Below are 22,427 nucleotides of genomic sequence, written 5' to 3'. Positions count from 1 at the left end.
AACCCCGAATTGCTGCCGAGTGGCTAAGACGGCCCCTCTTTGCACAGACACCCACGGCCGGGGATGGAGAACCCACCGTCACCCGGGAAAGATTTCCCTTGGATTCATCACCGTCCCTGATAACAATCGGCACCTTTTCCCTAGTCTGGATTTACCACGACGCAGCTCCCAAACACCGGATTCAGGGGCTGTGCTAGATTCACGAGCTCTCTGTCATCAGGTGCCTGGTCTCCACGTCGATATTAAGACTATCGTTATGCCCCTAAGTGGCTTTGTGAGTCAATGCCCCGATGCACCCATTCACCACCGTATTTCTGCCTCTTCTCCTTGACATTCAGGAGAGACGAAAGGCAGCAATCAAGGCCACCCCTCACTCTTCCTGCCTCGTTCCCAGTAACACTGGTCACTAATTAGATTAGATGCATTCGTTTTCTAGCATTTCAGCAGGATCGTTTGCTTCCTTTTCAATTGAAGAATCAGCAAGCCGCACGGTTCACGTACAGCTGTTTAGCAGCAGCGAGAAGCTGGGATTTTAATGACGTAGTCTTGTCCGGGGTCCCTCCAAACATCAAAGATATGCAAGCAAATATCTCCGGCCGTGAAAACCAGAGCTGTGGTGCCACTGGGTCACTGATGGCTGATAATCTCCTGTGACCGACTGATCCAACACGTGACAGATATGCATCCGCCTATAAGCCTGGGTAGGGAGTCGGTGGCAAGAAAAGCCCCGAGCCGGATGGGCACAAGTGCTACTTCTTTCTAAAGCACGACAGCTGGAGCTCTCACAGGCTCCAGGAACTGAGAGGATGAAATGGCTCGGTTGTTTCATGCCGATCCGACGATCCCCAGAGAGGAAATTCGGACGTTCCCGATCAAGACGTCAAGCGCCTTTGCAAAGCGCTGAGCGCTAGCCCAAGCCTTGCAATGAAACACCCGCCCTGGACTCTTGCAAAGAATATTTCAGCCATGGGAGGTGTTGGTGTCAGCCGGCCGCTGCCTAGAAGCCCTCAGATTAGCATCAAAACATAGAAAATCAATCACAAAAAAGGAATTTGCCAGTTCCACAAACCCTCAAGGCTAAAGTGGCAAGACGAAGAGGTCTGGGCTTTTCTAGGCCATGTCGTCACTAATTCCCTCCCACTGTGTCCACATAAAATAGGCGATCGGGGGGATAACTGGAGACATAGGCAAGGCTTTAAGGTTATCGGTAGGGAAATATGTGGCCTAGCAAAGCGTACCTGCTAATAAGCAGTTCACCTGCAGATGCCATCGGCTCCCAGTATACCGTTAAAGCTTTGCAGGGCTTTGAAAATGTAGCTGTCACTACCCATTAGCTTCAGGACTTCTTGGTGGAGAGACATTAGGCAGCTCGTCTGAAGCATCTGACAGCGCTAGACCTGCACGCGCTTTAAAGAAACGTGCTGCATTTTTCTAAAGCAAAACCCACAGCCTGTGTTGCCTGAGGATGAATTGGACAAAGCTGAAAAATGAACACTGGCAACTGCATTCCGGTATCGGGGTGGAGAGGTCTGTACAAAGACAAAGCAGCCTTAATATTTCGTCACGCTAATCAAAACGGTGCCAGAGATGGGCACAATCTGCGAGGGCCAGAGTACCGGGGTTGAAGTCTTCAGGAAAAAAGTGTGTGTGTGTAAAAAAATCTAGATGCAATGAATTTAACTTCCAGGAAAAAAGTGTGTGTGTAAAAAAATCTAGATGCAATGAATTTAACTTCCAGGAAAAAAGTGTGTGTGTGTGTGTGTGTGTAAAAATCTAGATGCAATGAATTTAACTTCCAGGAAAAAAGTGTGTGTGTGTGTGTGTGTGTGTGTGTGTGTGTGTGTGTGTGTGTGTGTGTGTGTGTGTGTGTGTGTGTGTGTGTGTGTGTGTGTGTGAAAATCTAGATGCAATGAATTTAACTTCCAGAGCTGAGGAAAGAGTTTCAATCCGGCAGTTCTTGCAGCTGCAAGGAACAGCCCAGACAAGGGGTCGAGGTCCCCTACCCACAGCAATGCTGCAGAGTTTCTATGAGAGCAAAATAAGCTTCAACCAAAGTCAAGGGGGGAAGGGCTGTGGGCTGCGAGGGCTACTACCAACCCCCCAGCCGCCGAAGTGCCCGGCAGAGGTGCCGTGCCGTGCCGCGCCGCCTACTTGACATCGGCGCTGAACTCGCAGGGGCCGCGTCCTGCAGCCAGCCGAATTCGCCTTCCCTCGGCCGTCAGCCGTGACCGTGGCTCCTGCTTCCTCGAAAGGTGACAGAGGCACCTATCAGCCAACATGAAGGTCCCCGTCACCCCGCTGTGCCACATCCTGACATTTTCCCCACGAATGCACAGTCTAACATGCGCATCCCACCAAATCCTTTCTGAAAGCACCAAGAAGCTCCACGGTCACCCATTTTTCTCTGAAAGCAAGGTACCCCCCATTGTCCACTGACAAGCGATGCAAAGAAGAATTCCCTTTGTGCCAGGCAGTCGACAGCTGCTCAGCATAGCGGCACCATCTTTTACTGCCTCTAAAATCGGGCCCGTCTCTAAAGCGGTGCAGATGCCCCATATGAATTTTTCCATTTAACAAGAGCCACGCAGTGACAAACCCACCTCATTTGAGTACTCCATGAACGCACAAAGATAGCTCCATCCCGAATGGGGAATGCAAGGAGGTGGGAATTTATTTTACAGAAATCCCCAGTGTCTTGTCTATTTTTATAGCCATCACAGAATGGCTTTTTTACCGCTGCAGAAATAAAACTGTCAACTGAGAAGATAGCCTTTTTATTTGACCAATTCCTAGCTTGATTTCAAAGAGAGACAAAGGCACAGTAAAATATTTGCCATTGATCCTTAAGATGAAATGAAACCCCATAAAGCTGGCATCAATGTTATGACAAATTTTTCTCCAGCCTCAAAGCTGAGCCCAGACGGGCCGTGGAGCTCGTGCCCAAACAGCCAGAAGAAGAGCAATGGTTAGCTGGATAAGTGCAACCCACGGCTGCTTGCACCCAGCCACACTGGGCCTCGCAACGGGAAGGACGAGCTATTCATGGCAAAACCCGAGAAGCTTCAACAAGCACCGTGCCAGGATCCCTTTCCTTGTCCAGCAGACACCCAGAGCTGCTTAATCCCAGGAGCGCCGAGCGCTTGTACAACCAGAGGGAGAACGTGAGGCTTGGGAAGAGCAAGACAGCTCGCAGGCCTGCCAAGGCTGCTTTCTGCTCCACACCTGGGAACTGCGCTAAGTCCTAGGACAGATCAAAGTTGGGAAGAGCTCGGCTGAAACGCACGCCCCTGCCCTCCTCCTCTGTGCACAGCCTGCGGTGGGAGACGCTCGCAGAGGATCGGGCTAGGGATGCACGGACATTTGGAGCGGCTTGAAGAGGGCAGCAGCCGCTGCGCGCCAACCCTTCCATGCGGACAAGGTGGGAACGATGCAAAGGGAGCAAAACTGCTCCAATATTAGCGCTGTTTCAGCCACATCCCACCGGTCCAGATGCACAAGTGACTCCCGTCAGACTTGCAAAGCTTTTATGCCGCCAGGCAGCCAAGGGGATCCTTCAGAGACCTCTAAATGCCTTTGAGACTCTGACCCTTGGGTATCCCAGTTGCTGCCTGGGGAAACTCCTGCAGAGCGCGTGAGGTGGCATCCTCACCAGGTAAAAAGCTAGCTGGCTAACAACATTCAGCAAGGAGAGGACTTCATGCTTAAGTCACGTTGACTTCAACATGCCTGAAGTATTTGCTGAATCGGGACCGTGCACAGCCCTTGTGCAGCTGAGACGCAGTTGCTTCAGAAGGGACGAGGGAATAACACCCAGGAAATTAAACCGTCATAAACACCGAGAGGAACAGCTGGCTTTGCCTCCGCCGCATCCTGCCTGCATGTCTGGCAAAAATCCGACTTCTGGCTTGGTGGGAAAAGCAGGTAAATTGGACCACGCTGGGGAGCCCTGGCTACAAAGTGGGCTCCGTTTGACCCGGCCAAACACCCCGACAAGCGCAGCCCTGCACACTCATCTGCACTGCATGCTGTCACACGCTCGTCTCCACATCCTTCCCTGCATCCGTGCAAAAATGCTCGCACAAGCACTGGACCCAGCTCACTGCAACACAAGCTCCAGCTACAGCAGCGAGAGCAGCGAGCACCAGGCACGCGGAGCTGTGATTTCTGAAGCAATCAGCTCCAAGCAGCATTTCAATATTTATCGACTCCAAACAACTCAAATACAGTCTAATTTGTGCAATTGCACAATTATTACATTAAGATAATTTTTTGAAAAGAAAAGACCCATGGACTCTCCTGTTGTCAGCCCTTCAGCACCGCACTGTTTGATTTCAGCGCTTTCAAAACGAGGCGCCTGTTGAAATCACTAGGCTTTCTGTACAGTAAAGGAGCAATTAGACACCAAAAACAATAATTATCTCTCTGAGAGACAGGGAGAGCACATGAGTGTAAATATACTTCCCAGGGTAAGTGGAGACCCATGCAGAGAATTGTTATGCGCAGACAAAACCTGGGAGCAGCCAAGCACAGCTCCGTGTCAAAAATGGCTGGGTTTTTGCATACCAAAGACAACTCTGAGCCCAATCTGTCTCGTTCAAGTCACTGTGATAAAGGTTAATCAAGCACCGAGCAGGAAGCAAACCACGAGAGCTCAGCCACGGAGCTTCAGTTCGCAGGACAGAGCGGGCCCCAGGCAGGTCGGGGTGAGACACGGGCATTGCTTTGTCGATGCAATGGTCTGGGAGGAACGTGCGCCCGTTACAGCAGCCGGGCACGACAAGAGCAAACCAAGGCTTCGTTTAAACCCGGGCGCTGTGTCTGCGGCTGGCCCAACACAGGGGAGACGGCTGCAAACGTTCCTCGGATGCTGCGCAGGGGAGAGCGTCTGCACAGGCGACTACGTGGCGTGGGCACGGGGCTGGCAGACCCACTCCTGCCACCTGGGTGCTTGCTAGCTCCCAGCTCTGGCGTCTACTTGCCAACACTGAGCACCAACGTGGCCCCTGCGGTCTTGCCTGCATTTGAGCGAGGCTGCGGCCAGCTGAGCACGGCGTGGCCTGACCTGCGTGGACGGCTCCACGGCGAGCGCCGTCCCAGCCACCTCCGGCGCTCAAGCCCCGTCTCAACACGGCAAAGCACCGCGCAAACCTGTCCACGCTGCAGGTGCCTGCGGAGAGCATCACAGCTGTGACTCTTGCACAGAAATCCCGACAGGCTGTTGCCTTTCTATCATTTTAAAAGGTCAATTTGAAAGAAAACGATTTTTCTGTAGGTGAAAGCTAGCCAGACTAGCGCACGCTGGCATCGCAGGCGCCTTTTGGCAGGAGCCCGTTCCGACTGCCGCTAAAAGCCTTCGATTCCAGGGGGGCTTTAGAGGTGACCAGCAAAACCTTCCCTGCCGATCCACCTGAAATAATGCAAATTTTCCACACCCCGCAAAAGGGTATTCGAGAACCAGATAGCACTGGTTTTCTCTGTTCCTTCGATCTGCTTCTACAGATGGCATTAAAGCAATAATATTTTTCAACACAGATGCATGACTGTTGAAATAACAGCTTTCAGCAGGTATCTGAGCCTTCTTAATCCTGCCTAATCCCAAATCTACTGTACCTACCTTTATACTAATCTCCCTATCCTATCAAATACTCAATGACGTCCTGCGGCCAGCTGTTAGGTGAGAAACAAGAGACAGTAGCTTCCCATTGTCCGTTCCAAAAAGGATTGAAAGGAAAGAAGGCATTTAAAAGCAAGCCCAAATTTGCACATTTTTTTTTTAGATTGAGAAAGCATCGCTGCCAGGATTCAGCCTTCGCGTTGAAATCAAACGGTGAAAAACAACAGATGCAACAAGTGGCAGAAGGAGCGCCGAGACACGTGGCTCGGGAAGGAAGAGGGACACGGTCAGCACGAGGAAGCAAAAGCTCTGCTTAGAAAGCGAGCACGAAGGCAGAATGTACTGCGGAGGAAACGGGCCCCTGCCACGCGAGAGGGAGACACCGAGCGTCCTGGGCGCGGGGCTTGAGGCCGCGGCGTCCCGACACGCGCCCCGGAGCGCAAGTCACCGGCCGCGCGCTGGAAACGCGCGGCGGGACGCTCACCGCAGCCCAGCCCGGGCGTCTGCTCCGGCACAGGGACGCAATCCAGGGAAACGTCAGTCCCGGATCGGGGGCAGCCTCGCAGCCAGCCCCGAGAGATGCAGCGGCATAGACGCGTCTTCCCACCACGGCTCCCCCCACCCTTTGGAGAGACGGAGGCGAAGGCAGCAGCTCGGACCTGCTGGGTTATCCCCACGCTGGGGCACCTGCACACGCGAGCTGCGGCGTTTCCCACGGCTCTGGAGACAGGACAGCGCGCTTTCTGCAGCCAAGAGGCAGCTCCAAGGTCATATGCCCCTTTCCCAAGACAGCATCCCCCAATTCCCAGCAGTGCTAATGGAGTAATAAGGAAGTCGAAGCTGGTGGCTTCCCCTGGTGCTTGGGAGACCAACAGAGCCCCCGTGCTAACGGGAGACACAGACCAAGCGAGCACAGGGGCACTTATCCTAGCCCCAGAGAGGAGACGGGCCCACGATCCCTGCAGAGAGTCAGCAGCGGAGGTGGGAACTGAACCCCCCTCTCCTGGGTCTCCTTCCCGTGCCGTAACCGGAGTAAATGCTGCACGAAGAGTGCAGAGGGGGCAAATGGGGCGTGTGGGACGGCTGGGGGAGAGGGTGCTAAGCGCCCTGCCTCGAGAAGGATGCCCCCGCTTCTGAGCTGTCAAGCGAGGGGCTCTGCAGGGGACGGGGCTGCTAGAGATGGGGTGTCTGACTACGTACGGGTTTAGAAAAGCAAGTCCCTGGGCTCCTGTGGGCATGCGATCCATCTGTTCTGCACACTGGAGGAGTATCCCAAGGAGCAAGCACGCAGACACATGACACACTTGCTCCATCGTACCCCGGCTATTCTGGGGAAAGAGAGGAGCAGACACACAACATCCAGCCTTGTGCCAAGGTAAGACCCCCTCCCCGGGGGTAAAGCCACCCTCCCAAAGCACTACCCTGCTATCCCAGTTGTGTGTCCGCTCCCTGATCAGCTCTATCCCAGGATACCCCTTTGCTCCAGGCACTCCAGCTGGTGGCTTGGAGCAGAGCCAGTGCCGCCCTTGGGCAAGCTGTGTGCAGAGGAAATCACAAGTAAATGACTCCCTAGCAATTGTGTCCTGTGCCCACATCCTTAGCTGGGGGAGAAAATCAGTCCGAGTTGCACAGCACTGGGGAAAGACTGGGTCAAATGGGAGAAAAGTCCTTAAAACTGCAATGGTGAGGAGGAGTTCACTAGAGAGACCCGGATACAAGCGTCTTTGCCCCAGGCACGGGTGCGATGCAGAGCAATGGACTAGGCGAGCAGGAGGGCTCCCGCCCAGCCCAGCACACGTTTGCGAAATAGAAACGCCAGTCACGCGATCTGCCGCAGCTCTGGGTTTATGGGATCACGCACGGATTAAGTACCCGACCCGGGGAACGGCAGCTGGGAGCAGAGCAGCCAGCGTCTCAAGGCCACCACGCACAGACCATCACAGCTCGGTTACCCTGCGAGCTTCCCAGCACGACAGAGACGGTCGAAGATCCGCCGTAGCCGGGTCCTTGCAGACAGAGATGGTGAGGAGCGGGGACTTCCCACCCCCCATCTGTCTCCCTGTGGCAATGCTACTGTGCTCGTCATGCAAGAGACACGGATCAGGATGATGCTGCCCAGATCATCCCACCATGCCAACAAGAGGGCTGCCCACCTAACTGTCCCCGTACCAGAGAGCAGCTCCGTGGCCTGCAGACCGATACACCTCCTTCAATCCAACCGCTAGCAACGTCTTCCTCACGCCCCCGCACCCTCCCACGCTGCACCCCACGCCCCCGCACAGTCCCCTGTGATGATATCCAGATACAGTGCAGGAAACCCAACTTCTCCCCCTGGCAGGCACTCCTCTCAAGTGTGAACTACCGCGCAGACCGTTCAGGCTCCAGCCTTCCTGGAGTTACCTTGGGCACAAGGCAGCGAGTGAAATACTGCTTCATTAGCTATTCCAGCTTTGAGTCGTTTGCTGAGCCAAATGTTGAAGAGCAGTTTAGACCAACCCAGAGACCGTACCACAGTCTCTCCTCTTTCGTGGGATCAGGAACAGACAAGTATTGCACTGCAATAAAATCCTCCGTCTAGCCATGTGGTGTTTCTAGCCACAGACACGAGAGCGGGGCCCTGAGAGGCAGAATGAATTGCTGTCAGGAGCCCCGTCAGACGTGGGCCAGGTGGGTGCGTGATCCTCTGAAGCAATCGCAGAAAGGCAATACGTTTATTCTGTAGGTAAGGAGAGCAGCACCTCCGTCTGCGTGCGTGCGTGCATGCGTGTGTGTGAGGAAGGAAGAGACAGAAAGAGAGAAATTGCACACGAGAAGGAAGCGTGCATGGGTGCAGGAGAGCGAGAGAGGGGACCGTGCATTGCACAGCCAGACTTACAGCCTTGGGCTTGAACGGAGGCTGGATCTCCTTGCGCTCGAGTTTCTCCCAGTCGATGTACCGGAAGAAGGCGTGCTCCTTGATGTCCCGCTCCCCCTCAGGGCCGCATCCCAGGCGCTTGGCAGGGTGCTTGGTCATCAGCTTAGGGAGAGAAAAAGCAGAAACAGTTGTCCCCCAAAGGCCAAACCGCTGAATAAAACCCCACCGACGGCCCATGTCACACCAGAGCATCGTCCTTCTCGGAGCCCAGGCCGCAGGGCCCGGGGGCACGGCAGGGTTTCCCTACCCCAGGGCCGAGCAAAAGGGCTGGACCTCTAGGATTCAAGGGGTGGGTGGGTGCATATAACATCTGCAAGAAGTCCTGCATGAAGTTGTCTGGAATAGCACACGTCTTGGCACGGGCACGGTGAAGAGGCGAACCACCTACTCTCAGAAAACCTCTCATTAGCAACAGCAGCAGAGCCCCCGTGTCCCCGGAAAGGACAACGGACAGCAGAGAAACCCAGAATTAATGAAAAAGCCGATTCCAAGAGGAAAGACTGAGCAGCTCATTATCATCTAAACCCGTCCTTTTTTGCAGCCCCAATACGCCACGTGGAAGAGTAAGGGCAAGGCCACACAACCATTGATATCCTGGTGGCATCGTTTGGGTTGCGCTCGGAGATAAGATGCAGACACCAGAGGTTTGGAAAATATCGATAAGCCGGAAGAGAGCGAGCAGGATACCTGCAACTCGTTAGACTGCCTCGTTAGAAGCAGTGCAGTTACCACACCCCGCGTTTTGGACCAGAGGGGGCCCGGAGTTTGGAGCCAACCTTATTCTATAGCCCAGGGGCCTGGGTTTGCAAAAGGGCCCAGCACCGGGGTTGCGGGGTGCAATCTGTCCGGCGTCAGGCTGCATGATCCCGGGGCTCCCTCTTGCCACCCAGTTGCACAAACCTACTGACCTGTTTGCAAAAGGCCAAGGAAGAAGCAACTGCTTGAGAGGCCTGGGGAGATGGGCTCACCTCCTCCCCCTCTCCCTGCTCCAAAAGAGATGTGGCAACTCCCCCAAGTTGAGCAAGGAGGTTGCAATGCAGCCCCTGACACACTCCCAGCACCCCACTCCTGCCACGGGCACCCGTCCAAACCCTCTCGCTGCTCACTCCCATAGATGCTGAACACCCCCAGCCTGGGACACGAGGCCACGTTATTTGTGCAGGAAGCTTCCCGCGTGGCAGGGCTGCTCCTGTAGCATAGCATCCAGTGAGCACTTCTCATCCACAGCTCCTAATTTCTGATGTACGTACGTGGCGGGATGTTGCATTTGCCTGGAACACAGCTAATTTAACTTAAAATGAGAGGCTATCCCCAAAACCAGCCCTGCCATCCTAGGGGACATTTATTGCCAACGCCGTGCAAAAGCCAGTGCAGGGAATTGAGGCCCGGTCAGGCAGAGCATTGCTCCGCTGGGTCTCACCAAACGCTGCTCAGGGAGATGTGTCAGGGCCAGGGTCGAAGTCCCGGCCAGAACAACCGTGGCCCCCGAGGCTGGTGGTTAAGAAACTCACCTGAGCTGCAACAGACCCCGGCTCGAGTCCTTACCCTGGAGCACGGCCTTGACTTGGGGGGGTCTCACCTGCATAGGGGAGCCCTGGCTATACAGAGGGTTCTGCCCAGCCATTCATTAGGTTGTAAACAGCCTGCTTCAGGTTTCAACAAATTGGCATTTTCCAGCAAAAGAAATTTCATCAAAAAGGTCCCCGAGAAGCCTGGCGTGGCTGGCACGCCCAGCACTGCCTGGGCGCATCACGGCTGCGGTCCCAGCGCAGCGTGCATCACAGCTTTTGCTGCAGGCCCGGCCCGGCCGCGTGCCCGTGACACGCATGTCCACGGACGGCTTCTCTTCTCCAGGTCCCAAATGTTTTGACACGCATCAGCCGTGTCACCCACGACTGCACATAATAAGGCTGCCCAGGGAGACCGATCTTAAAAAATACTGTGCTCTGCAGAGACCTATTGGCAAGGAGCAGCCTGCACAAAAGAGAACAGATGCATAGCAATGCCAAGCCACGGAGCTGGATGGGTGGCAAGCGGCAGTGAATTCATCATCCAGCCAGCTGGGAAAACAACTACAGTTAACCCCTCCCATGCTCCCGCTTGCAAGCCAGGGATCCTGCATCGCCTCTGCTAACAGCAAGGCAGCCAGCAGCAAACCCTGGCTTCAGAGCCACAGATCCATCATTTTCCAGACACTGCACTAGTCTTCTAGGGGCAAGAACCACAGCACCCTTTAGCATGCTGAGGAGACTGGCATTAGCACCAGTCTTGAAAAGCAAGCCTCCTTCACCATCCTCTCCTGCTGGAGGAAGGATGCTTCAACAGGGGCTGCTTAGAGCTCAGAGGGTGCCTGGATCCCCCTGATCGAGGGGCTGGGGAGCAGAGAAAGGGACAAGAAGCTCATTTACTCGCCGTGGACTGCTTCAGCTATTACTGCCTTAGCTGACACCGCATCATGCTAGTCATTGCAAGAAGAGAAAGTCCCCGCTGCAATCATCCCGGCAATGTCAACCATCCCCTCCCTCGGTGCCTTGGTCTCCTGCACGAGCACGAACAAATATTATTGTACAAGCCCTGCAGGCTTGCATCAGAGGGTGCAGGTCAGAGAGAAGCTCCCTGATCGCCGGCCAAGATGAGGAGGCTGCACAGGTGGGGGGGGGGGTGCCTTTCGACAGCCCGGGGGACGAGGGGTGGGGAGGTCCAGGCTGCGGCGCTCTGTTGCACTCAGGTCCTGGATCTCTCCGGGGCAACAAGCCTTTGGCATCTAATAACGCACAATCCTTGCCTGGTTCAAGCAGGGTGGGGGTAAGGGGTATGGAGAACGCCCCGGCCCCCATGCAGTGCTTCTGCTAGCGGGTTTCATAATGCCCCTACTTTCTCGTGCACAGCTTCTTGCTACGGGGGTATATTACGGAGACAAGGCTACGCAACTCCAGACAGGGGAAGAGGTGGGGGAGCCATGCTGAGTGATGGCCTTTGCTTTCTGTATAACGAAGCACACCCAGTTAAAGGCAGTGAGCCATCTTCCTCATCCTCCTCGCTGGGTTTTGGAGCAGGTGCTGGCAGCTCAGCTAAAATCCAGCCACGAGAGGCCAAAGTGTCAGCTGAGAACCATCCACCACTTGGGTCACACAGCTTGTTTCTCTCCGTGTAGGTCAGAGCAGGAGAAGAGGCTGAGTTTGATGGGAAGTCACTAATCCACAGCTAAGTGGTGGATATGAGCGGCACTGTCGGCTTGTGGGTACTTGGGAGGTTTAGGAACCCCATCCAGCTCGAGCAGCCTGGAGCCAGACTCGGTGGGGGCAGCAGGGCTAATGGACTGCACCCCGCAGAGAAAGAGGAGGGATACTTCTGCAAAAATCTGATGGTGGCAATTAGAAATCCTGCCAAGATGTCTGCTTCCCACTGGCCCCTGGGTTTTACAGCAATTCGGCACTCCCATTAGCTCTGCTCCATCCTGCCTGTCAGTCATCACCACATTGCCCTTGCCTCTGTCCTCCCACACGTGAAGCCAACATGCTCTGCCCACACAAAAGAATTTAAAAGGAAAGAATTAGACAGAAACTTGAGTGGCGCTGGTGGGTTTCCAGTAGCTCTAGCAACCGCTGGGAGTGGCTGGTTGGTTTCCAGAGCAGATATCAGACCAACGATCTTTGTACACACCACGGTTTTTGCCCTTTCTTGCACTGCAACTGCATGACTGTTTGCACGAGTGGGATTTCCGGACGTTTTAACAGTCTTTCTGGTGCATTAAACAAACTCTTTGGATGTAGTTTAGCTTGGCTCACCAGGACTTAAAGTGTCGTGTCCATGGATTTGTTGCGTGTAAACACAATGGTACTCAAAGACATGTAATTAGCTGAACAGTCCAACGCCAGAACATGTCACCGTGTTTTACATACTGGAGCTGTTGTCCTCCCTCATTGCATGGCATCAACACAATTGCTGATGAGTTTTGGTTTCTCTAGATCCTTGGTGGTATCCTATGGACCTGGACAAACATGCCTTTCTTGGCAGAGCTTTATAGTTTCATTGCCGTGGGTACCTACTTTGCAAACGTGAACTACCACCTGTTTCCTTTCCCCTGGAGGTCTGTTTTACCAACAGTTTTCTATGCACATCACCAAATACAGCCTCTGTTCGTTCCCTAATTAGCTTCCCCCAGCTGCAGTCTTGCAGCTTGCTTACTGCTTTTTCATGGTGGTTGTTTTAAATGCGCACTTTACACATCTAACTGGCACCGTTAAACCCACCATTTCCTGAATTTAACACAAACACGCACCCGATTCAGAGCAGCTCAGGCTGATTAATGAATCAGAAAAGATTAATTTTCTACTTGAGGTACCTATCTGCATTACTGCACAGGGCTACACCACAAAGCAGGTATTCTGTCGGTTCAATACATGCAGCCAGAAATTAAATCTTCTTGTTTCCTTTTGTGCTTTTATTCATGTTAGCATGAAGGTACCATCTGCCATTGTTACACAGACCCCCACAAAGCCTACAGCTTTATACTTCTGGCTCACACAAAGGAATCATTTGGCATTGTTTGCATTAAATAGGAGCGTGTCGATTTAATCCCTACACTAACACTGTGAATAAAACACATCACTGCTGATGAAAAGGACCAATGTGCATCTAAGTCCAAAGGAGAATTTGTGAATGAATGCATCATCCAAGGAGACCATTCCTAATCTTGGCAAGGTGGGCAATGTCTACCGGTTTGGGACCTGATGCTGCAGAGTAAGTACTTACTGACGGCTTTGCTGACCCAAGTCCTTAACTTCTCTTTGCATGGGTGGGTTGGACAACAGCAATACCAGGGGAATGACTTCTTTGTGGACTTTTTTTAAATACAGACCATCCTTTACTGGCAGGGGAAAATCACCCACAAGATCTATGTCTGTCTCTATATTCGGTGATAAAACCACGACATATGCGTGTAACCTATTGACTTTATTTCATACTTATTGCAGCAGGCCATTAATAGAGTTGCATATAGGGCAGTGGTAATCTGGCTATCAAACCTGGATCTGTATCTTTGCTGCATAGATAGATATATATTTTTTCTATCTATACCTATTTATTACCCACTAAAAGCACCTCTAATATCCTCATTATCTGTTAGTTGTCTCAAAAGGCTTCAAGTACTAAACCAAGATCTATAAACTTTCCTAGATTTTCAGGGCTGGAGTTTGGTCGCTATACCTTATGTCTTTTTAAAATGCGACAAAGCCAACTGAGCACAATCTTAAGGGAAAATGGGAACTTGCGGTTTAATGAGCGGTTTAAGGAGTATAAAGTTTAAATAAAACACTGTCCAATTGGATGAAAAACTCAAGTATTTCTGTGAACATTTTCAAGGGGTTCTGCCCCTCAAGGGTTGAATTTTGGCAGAAGAGAAGGGTACTTTCGAATGTAGAATTTGGGCTCACTTTGTTATACTGTCAAATCTGCCTTTACATTCGTCTCCACTTGGCGAGATGCACAGCCCGTGCGGCACTGAGATATTACATCACGCGGCGTGCCGCGGTCTAGACAGGCATTCGGCGTGTTGTCAGGATTTCGCAGAAAACCATCAACCCGATGACATGCCCTACCTAGCAATATCCCAGACTACTGGGCAGACTGAAAATCAAGATTAAAAAAGCCCTCCCCAGCTGCCAAAAGGAAAAATTAAATATCTAGATTTAGAAAATGTTTTGCAAGTTTTTCTACCTTTTTCCTCCTCTTATACAAGACTCCACCGGGAATACGAAAGCGCGCGTGGTCACTTCCGTAGCGGCGTCACCTTCGAGTCGAACCTGACACGTCTATTCTAGCTCCGAAATGACCGAACCAGCGTGCCGGTTAGACCGTGTGCTCTCATTTCGGGTATCGGTCGTTGAGAATACCGCTCCCCAAATACCTGCAGACTTTAGCGAGGCAAGGCTGGCATTTCCTACCTTCACTACCTAGCCGCGATTAGAGAGCGACCTTGCATTCACAGGCAGTCTGTTCACCTGGAAACAGTCACTTTGCTCAGGCATATTCAAAAATCTCCACGCGAGTGAGAAAATAGCTTATATTTTTAGGGCTCAGATTAACAAGAGGCGTTAGGAAAACCATTTTGTTACAAACATGCACCTGCCCTTCAAAAAGGGCACGAGATACCTTTTTAGCTGCCACGTGCCAGGATGTCTGGAGGGGAAAAATAAATCAGCAGCCTTTTCAACTATGGCACAGATCTGATGGGGGGAATGGGTTCGGCATGAACGCTGGCTTCGATACCTGGCTCGGTCTCAATGGGCCGAGCCCAGCGCGCTAACCCATCCCCTCCTCCCTTCGACTGGTTCCCCAAGACCAAGTCAATTATTTTTTGTTAATAAAACAAATCAGAATAAGCTGATACCAGAGAAGGACAAATGTTCTTCCACCTCATCTAGTTGCTGACATTTCATTTCGAGTCCAGGACACATGTTCCTGGTACTACTCTATTTGCTTCCCGGTCAGCACATCTGGGATGAATATTTACCATTGGGCTCAAACAAACACAAGGCTTCTTTATCAAACCGTTTTCCATCTCTTGGCGGCTCGGTGCTGCATCCAAAACCCACGCTAAGTAATGATTGGCACCGGCACGGTGGAATAAAATTGCGTAGGGACAACAACATCCCTCTTCAATTGTTGCTAGAGAGCGCGGCCGTGAAACACCAAACCTTTCATGTGCCGATGCAGAGCTTTTTCCAGCGGCTTTCTCAATGGTTTGCATCGTAGCTAACAAAACCCTTTCCTTGACAACGCACGGCGTATGCACACAGAAGAACGAGGCTTGGACTTCTATGCTTGTGCTCATTAGCGCTAGGATATCTTCCCCTGCAGAGAGGCTTAAGCAAATACTTTGTTTTCAGCTTGCTGGAGGTCCTTGAAATGGCCGTGATTTTTTTTAGGGGGTGGGACAGGGAAGACTGTCACGTCCCTCGTGTCCTGAACACCGCTTTGCTCTCTCGGCAGCACATTCAAGGCAAGGCAGCAAGAAAGAAAATCTACAGAGGACAGCAGACCTCCATGCACGGTTAAATCTCTCTCTGTGCAGCCTCATGCTTGCCAGAAGTGAGAAAAGCCATTAGAGCTACATCCAGCAGATGTTTTAATCATGGTCTTCTTGTCGATTTGCGGCATTCAGGGTTTGACTGATGCGACAGAAAATAAAGCAGACAGCTAGATTTATCACTGTTCCAATCTCTAATCACTTGCCAGAGTTATTCCCTGCAGCACCGTGGGGATAATGATGTTTAACATATCAACAAAAAAATCTTCTCCTCTTCATTTCTGGCCGGGCACAGAGAAACAGGCGAGAGCCTCCCCGCCTCCACCGAAAGACAGAGGCTTGCAGAAAATCCCGCTGGTGTTAAGATGACGGCGCTGTGATTATCGCATGCACTTTGCTCCTTTGTCCTGAAACTACCTGGTAAACTCTCCTTTCCCTACAAACCCCCGAAAACCTGGGGCGCCTGGGCAACACCCCTCTCCCCCACCCACCCCAGCCAGCGCGATGCAGACCGCTGACTTGAAAGCAGGGCTGAGATGCTGCGGCCGTGTCACATAATGCAATGGCGATGCTAGCTGCCATTCAGCCCAGGCCTGATTTCTAAGTGGACTGAATAATTCAAAGCGAAAACCACTTTTCGAGCCCTCCCAGCATAAACCAGATTTGGCCCCTGGCCATAAAGCCCCATCCAGGCGCTATCTGCCTTCGCTGCCTGGCCGGGAGCGTGCCCGCCCTGTCTGCGTGACGTCAACAGCTGCAGGGGCTAATGCTAAGCCTTGCAAGATGGGCTTCCACCAACACGGGCAGAAATGCCACTAACCTCCCCAGGCCCCTTGGGACCCGGTGGCGTGTTGCTTTTCCTTCACGGATGCGCGGGCTGCCCTTGCTGTCGCTGCAAAGCGCAAAGCGTGGAGCCTGCGTCCGAGGCGAGCAGCCCCAAGCCCCGCAGGCTGCCTCGAGACTGCCACGCTCCTACCAGGTCAGCCCCCTCGACGCTGCCACAAAGAGATCAATGAAGAAGAAGGGCTTGATCCTGCTCCCGATGCCTTTTGGCCATTAATAAACTGCTCGGTGTTCGGTCCCGAATTCTTTTGCGAAAACCACCCATCAGCAGCAAGGGACCTGGCGCGGGAGGCTGCAGCACCGGGGCTGGTCAGGACAGGAACAGCGACAGTCGGGCGCGGGAGGGAAACCCTGACCTGCCGCAACAGCGAGCGCCGGCCTCCGCTCCAGCCAAGAGATGTTAGTGCCACCGTTTTGTTGCACATCAGAGGTCTCTGCTGGGACAGCTCGGGGGGCCGATCTCCAGTGACCCCGAACGCCGTGGCCCGAGCTGGGAACCCGCCGAGCACGCGCCGGTTCATATACTCGCGACCCGGCAAACATCGCGGTCAGAAGGGGCTGTGACACCACCCGTTGCCTGGCCCCCTGCCTGTTGCAGGTCCGAGCATGGAGCTCACTCGTCCCCAGAGCAGGGGGCAGCCCCCAAAACCTGGCAATAGCAACAAGCCACTTGCACCTGGTCTGGGGTTGGGGGTTTTTTTTTTGCGGTGTGTTTTGCACCTGGTTTGGGGTTGTTGCTTTTTTCTGCAATGTGTTTTTGCAACGGCAGGGGAACCACCCATGTAAACCCAGGCAGTGCAACCACGCCACAGACACCTCCTCCCACCGGAAAAACCAGGGTCAGGCCTTACCCCTTTGCAAATCGCCACAGCCTCTTTGGACATGGATTTGGGATAGGCTACGTTGTGCTCCATGATGGACTGGAAGAGCTCGTCCTCGTCTTCGCCTTCAAAAGGAGCCTGTGGAGGAGGAGAGAACACAACGGGAGTGTAGCGGCACGTCTTTCTCCTCGGAGCGATGCAACAGCGGGGACGCCCTCGCTCGCTTGCACACGCGTCCGTCCTTAAGTCAGGCCCGTGCTGTCCCTTTCCTTAGTGGCTAATCTCTCCCTGAACTGCAGCCGGGGGATTTGGTCCCGGGGGGAGACCGGCTGGTGAACTCCAGCCTGGCATGAAGAACATGGCACCCCACGGCTGGCCACAGCAAAAGTAAATGACACGTAAACGGCATTTAGCACAGTCCCACGGGAGCCAATTACAATGCAATTACCTGGCCAGCTAGCATCTCGTAGAGCAGAACGCCAAATGCCCACCAGTCCACCGACTTTCCATAGGGCTGATAAGCAATTATCTGCAAACAACAGAGAAACAGCGGGATTACACTTCCGTTTGAAGCCAGCTGGCACAAGGCAAAACGACGCCAAGCCTCAGCCCAGGTCGGGTCAGAAGGACATGGAAATGGCGACCTGATTTTTCAGAAGTGATAGACGAGCCGTTTCAGCTGTCCTTGAAACATGCACGACCGGGATGGGTTCAACCCCCTGGAAAGCCAGGGCGCTGTCTTGCCCTCATAGGACACAGGCTAGGTTAGCACTGGGGGCAAAAGAGACGGTTCACTCTGATTTTGCAGCTAACCTTTTACTAATACAGAACAAACCTAAAATATGGTCTGCTCTAAGTCTCAGCTCTAAGAAACCAGGGAACTGAGCCCCTGCCTGGAAGTCAGTACGGGGCAGGAGAGGAGAGGGACACCAAGCACAACTCTGCTCCTAGAAAAACTCCAATTCAAGAGGCAAGCTGTTCCGGGGGGAAAAATGACCCAAGCAAGAAAGTCCCAATGTACCTTAATGAGCTTCCTCCGCTTCGTAGTTTTAACAAGTATCTCGGCATTGAGACAAATGGCTCACGAGTGCCTTGCATGGAGAGCAGGCCAGAGGCTGCTTCCAGAAATCAGCATCCTCCTGCATGGTGCTGGGCCAGGGGCAGCTGCCCCAGTCGTGCTGGTTTCTTTTAAGACCCTCTTTGCAGTATAATCACTTAAGAGTCCCCTCTAAAAGGGGGGCTTCAAGGCTTGGAGATCAGCACACGCTTTCAAGGCTTTGTTCGGGCAGGGCCAGGACCATGCCCACCCACTCAGACCACAAGCAACTTTCGACACCCTGGGCGTGTGTCGATGAAAATTTTAACACAGCTTTTTGTTTTTGGTGCAATGCATCTTTGTTGGCATGACACGGTCGTCGTGTTTGCACTGGTATCAAACTAAAGCCCCGGTAGGAGCTTTTTCCTAATGGCAAACCCTGCGAGAGCCCACCAACCCGTGCTGCTAGCGTGCGCTCTCTAAATCGCCGCGCTACCGAACGAAGGAAACCGTTGCAGCAGCCGGGCCTCCGGGGAGCAAAGGAGAGCCACGCTGAGCTACTCCGGCCAGCGCCGTCTGGGTCCGAATGGGATCGTGCCTCCCGGGCACCTCGCGCGTACAAGCCTCTGGCACTGGCTCCTTTCCCTCTCGCACATCCGTCGGTGATTGCTCTTTAGTACAAATGATGCAAGGGGAGGCAGGAAATTAGAGTGGAAATAAAACAAACACGCGCACGCAGCCGTCGCTAGACGCCGCCAGAGCCGGGGAAGGCTTGCAGCAGCCAGGCTCCGAATCAAAGGGCCCCGGCGGGCGGCTCTGGGAGAGGAGCCTGTTTGGAAGTGCTCCTTCAAGCCCTGGTTTATTTGCTTAGCTGCTGCTGACAGGCCTCGGAGACCTCGACGGGCCTTAGGGTTTGCCATCTGTCACTCGCCGCAAAACAATTACACAATTTATTCATCCTAATCGCAGAACCCGACTCCAAAAAGATTCAAATATGCATGCAAATCACATGCTAATCACAGGAAACCATACAGACAGCAATGCAGGAGGCTTTATTTCGTTATTCCCTCCTCCCCAGTCTGTGCCTGAGGCTCTGGCTCTTCCACCCATGCCCACCCAGCTCTCTGGTCCTCTTCCATGCCCCGAGAAAGCTGCGTATCTCACTTCCCCTCCAGCAGATAAGAGCGTTTCAAACGACTTCTTCAATCTTCGGAAAGGCAAACAGGTGTTGGCCGCAGCCGGGATGGCAACAGCCACGCCGAGTTGAGCGGTTCTCGTATCTGGCAAGTCTGAAGAAGAGACCCATCAGAGCAGCTCAGGAGACACCGCTGCAACCTGCCGCACAGTCCAACGTGGACTCGTCCCATCATCGATTACAGCCAACGAGGGGTTCTCAGTCTTCGTTAAATCAAAGGCTACTTCCAAGCTGCTCTAAACCATGGGGACGGATGGGAAACTTCCAAAAGACAAAGTCCAAGCCAATGGGTTGGACAAGGCGCAGGATATATTTAACTCGAAGACATGCTGCTGCAGAGCAAGTCAGTCGGGCTCAATGGGGACTACCCGGGGCTGCAATCTGGGCTTTAACCTGTTCTCATAACCAGGTCTGTGAACAGGATTTCTCCGTTTATAAAACAGGTATCAGTCTATTGGAGCTGGACCGTTCTCAGCGGGGGCAGATGGCAGGACAAGGAGCAATGGGCTCAAGCTGCAGCAAGGGAAGTTGAGGTTAGATATTATGAAGAGCTCTCTCACGAGGAGGGTGGTGACGCACTGAACAGGCTCCCCAGAGAGGTGGTGGACTCTCCATCCCTGGAGGTGTTGAAGACCCAGCTCGACAAAGCCACGGCTGGGATGATGAAGTTGGGGCTGGTCCTGCCTGGAGCAGGGGTTACACTAGATGCGACCTCCTGAGCTCCCCGCCAACCTGAATTTTCTAGGATTTGATGCTACTTACCTCCTTTGAGCCTACAGGTACATAAGCACTAAATAACAGCCTATCTATTACAATTATCCCCGAAGCCATTAGTAATTTGCATCCTAATTCCTCCATTCTTTGTTTTTCTATTGGAGGGGAAAAAGAATTAGAGCAAACAGAAGAAAATAAGGGTTTAAAGTACTAACGCTCAGCAAAATACCAAGGGAACCGGTCATTTGTCCTGTTTTGAAAGAGTATTTATCACACGCAGCAACACAGCTACGTGCCAACAGGACACTAGAATTAATCTCGGTAGAACGAGGCTGCGTAACATGCATTTAGACTAGTAATTAAACCTCTCCCTGGCTGTAATGAAACACAACGCAGTTTCGAATACTGGGGCATAATTTGACACATCCGTGAAGTAGATTTATTTCCCTAAAATATTTAAATGGATAGATATTAATATTTCATTGCTGAACTGAACATTCAGCAAAATGCAAGAAGATTTGATGTTTGTGTTTTCTGCAGGGAGGACAGGTACTTAGGATCAAACGCAACACTGGCTATCCCGAATAAATTATTAAAATACGCCCCTACAGTGCTTTTAGCACCATTTGTCATACACGACTCCATCAGTCGTTAAAATAATATGCTGACACCCGGCTTAAGATGTTGAGCAGTTCGGCGCGAACGGAGAGGGCGATCCTCCAATGTACAGCTGCCAGCGCTCGCTGCAACGCGGTGGGGGACACCTGAGGGTTTTATTTCAATGGGGGAAGATTATTTCCTGGTAATTCTGTTTTCCATAATCCTCCCTTCTCCAATCCTACCCAAAAGCAGACGTTACAAGCAGGGCTGAGGCTCCACCTACGCGAGGCAACTGGTTTGCCAGTCAAGACCGGTACGAATGGCACTCTGCCCACCCGCTCCCGCTGGAGTCTTCCTGTGCAAGGAGCTCCTGCCTCTGAACCAGTTAGTCTCCAAGGTACCACCCTGGCAGAAAGCACCAGATCGCACCTATCAGCAGCGTGGAGCCTCTGTCCCCAGCACGAGGGCCAGGGCTGAACATTTTTAGGCTCGATGTTGCAGAAACAGCATTTCCTGCTGGAGCCGAGAGGAGATTTCCGGCTAGCTCTAGCTCTCGTTTTGCTCTGCAAGTGTCCTCCAAGCCCTGAGAAGACCTCTCTTCTCTGATTTAGATCAATGTGGCTGCCGGCGGGCTCAGCCAGCTGCCAATAATCATTTGAGGGCCTGTGGCAAAGGCAACTCATCCTCACACCCACTGCAAGAGGAAAAAAGAAGTGCACCCAAGCCATTGTATTTCCTCCACCTGCGCTCGCCCACAGCAGGAGCGCAGAGGCCAGCACACGTTCCCAGGAGGCATTTTTATTTTCCAAAGCCTCGAAACCGCCCCCACGCCCGCAGTCTGAAGTCATGCTGCGGTCTCGCTGGCTCACCTCGGGGGCGATGTAGTCAGGCGTGCCACAAAACGTCTTGGTGGTCACCCCGTCCCAGATGTTCTCCTTGCACATGCCGAAGTCGGCGATCTTTATGTGCCCTTCACTATCCAGCATCACGTTGTCGAGCTTTAGGTCTCTGCAGCGGGAGGGGAAGACAACCGTTACACACGAGAGCATAAATGGCGCGAGGTAGTATGCAAAGCTGACAGGCATCTGGAAGCCAAGTCCCTTCACGCAAAGGTCCCTCTCATTTCCTCTTTCTCCTGGGTACCCCCCGCCACGCGCTCGACATAAAAAGCTGCTCTGGGAACAATGGGGAGGAAGGAGATCAGAAGCATGCCAGCCAAGATTGCTTTATTTGAAAAACGTTCATTCTGCATGAATACCGGGCTGGACAAAGTACCAGGAACTACTCATTAAAGAAAAACCTGTGCTGGCTAGCACACCGATTGAATAGATCATTTTTCTTCTCTAGCTTCTGTGCAACTCAAAGAGTTTTGCAAGTTTGCAAGCAATCATAAGGTATGCTCCGAGCTGGAAAAGCTTCTTGCCTCATCTACGTCTCTTCCCGAAGTCCGCTCAGCCAGCACCGTCCTGATCCCGACCCACGCAAGACACAGTCTGCTCTAGCTCCTGGCCCAAGTGCTGGGCTGCCTGGCTCGAGCTACAAAACCACGTCGCTTCTGCCGTCGAGATCCCTGGCTCAGGCTCTTGTCCTGGCCAGTGAATTATGGGGAACCGGCTGGGACGTGCTCAGTGCTTCAATTATAGCTGATCGTCTCCCACGT

General features: G+C 52.8%; 1 protein-coding gene across 2 annotated transcripts in view; it reads right to left on the bottom strand.

Annotated features, from left to right (window-relative positions):
• The window catches only part of PRKCB (protein kinase C beta), a 164,486-nt gene that overhangs the window by 10,076 nt on the left and 131,983 nt on the right, over window positions 1-22,427 (bottom strand). For both annotated transcript variants that reach the window (XM_090024753.1, XM_090024752.1), the window contains exons 13-16: window positions 21,637-21,775; window positions 17,671-17,751; window positions 17,253-17,360; window positions 8,490-8,630 (exon numbers count right to left, since the gene is read on the bottom strand). In XM_090024753.1, coding sequence (XP_089880879.1) covers window positions 8,490-8,630; window positions 17,253-17,360; window positions 17,671-17,751; window positions 21,637-21,775 — 469 coding nt within the window. The remainder of the gene's footprint in view (window positions 1-8,489; window positions 8,631-17,252; window positions 17,361-17,670; window positions 17,752-21,636; window positions 21,776-22,427) is intronic.

This window comes from Crocodylus siamensis, chromosome 12 (assembly GCF_052110815.1).
Source record: "Crocodylus siamensis isolate JL-2025a chromosome 12, ASM5211081v1, whole genome shotgun sequence".
Lineage (NCBI taxonomy): Eukaryota > Metazoa > Chordata > Crocodylia > Crocodylidae > Crocodylus > Crocodylus siamensis.
This window is presented reverse-complemented; position numbering and strand designations above follow the sequence as displayed.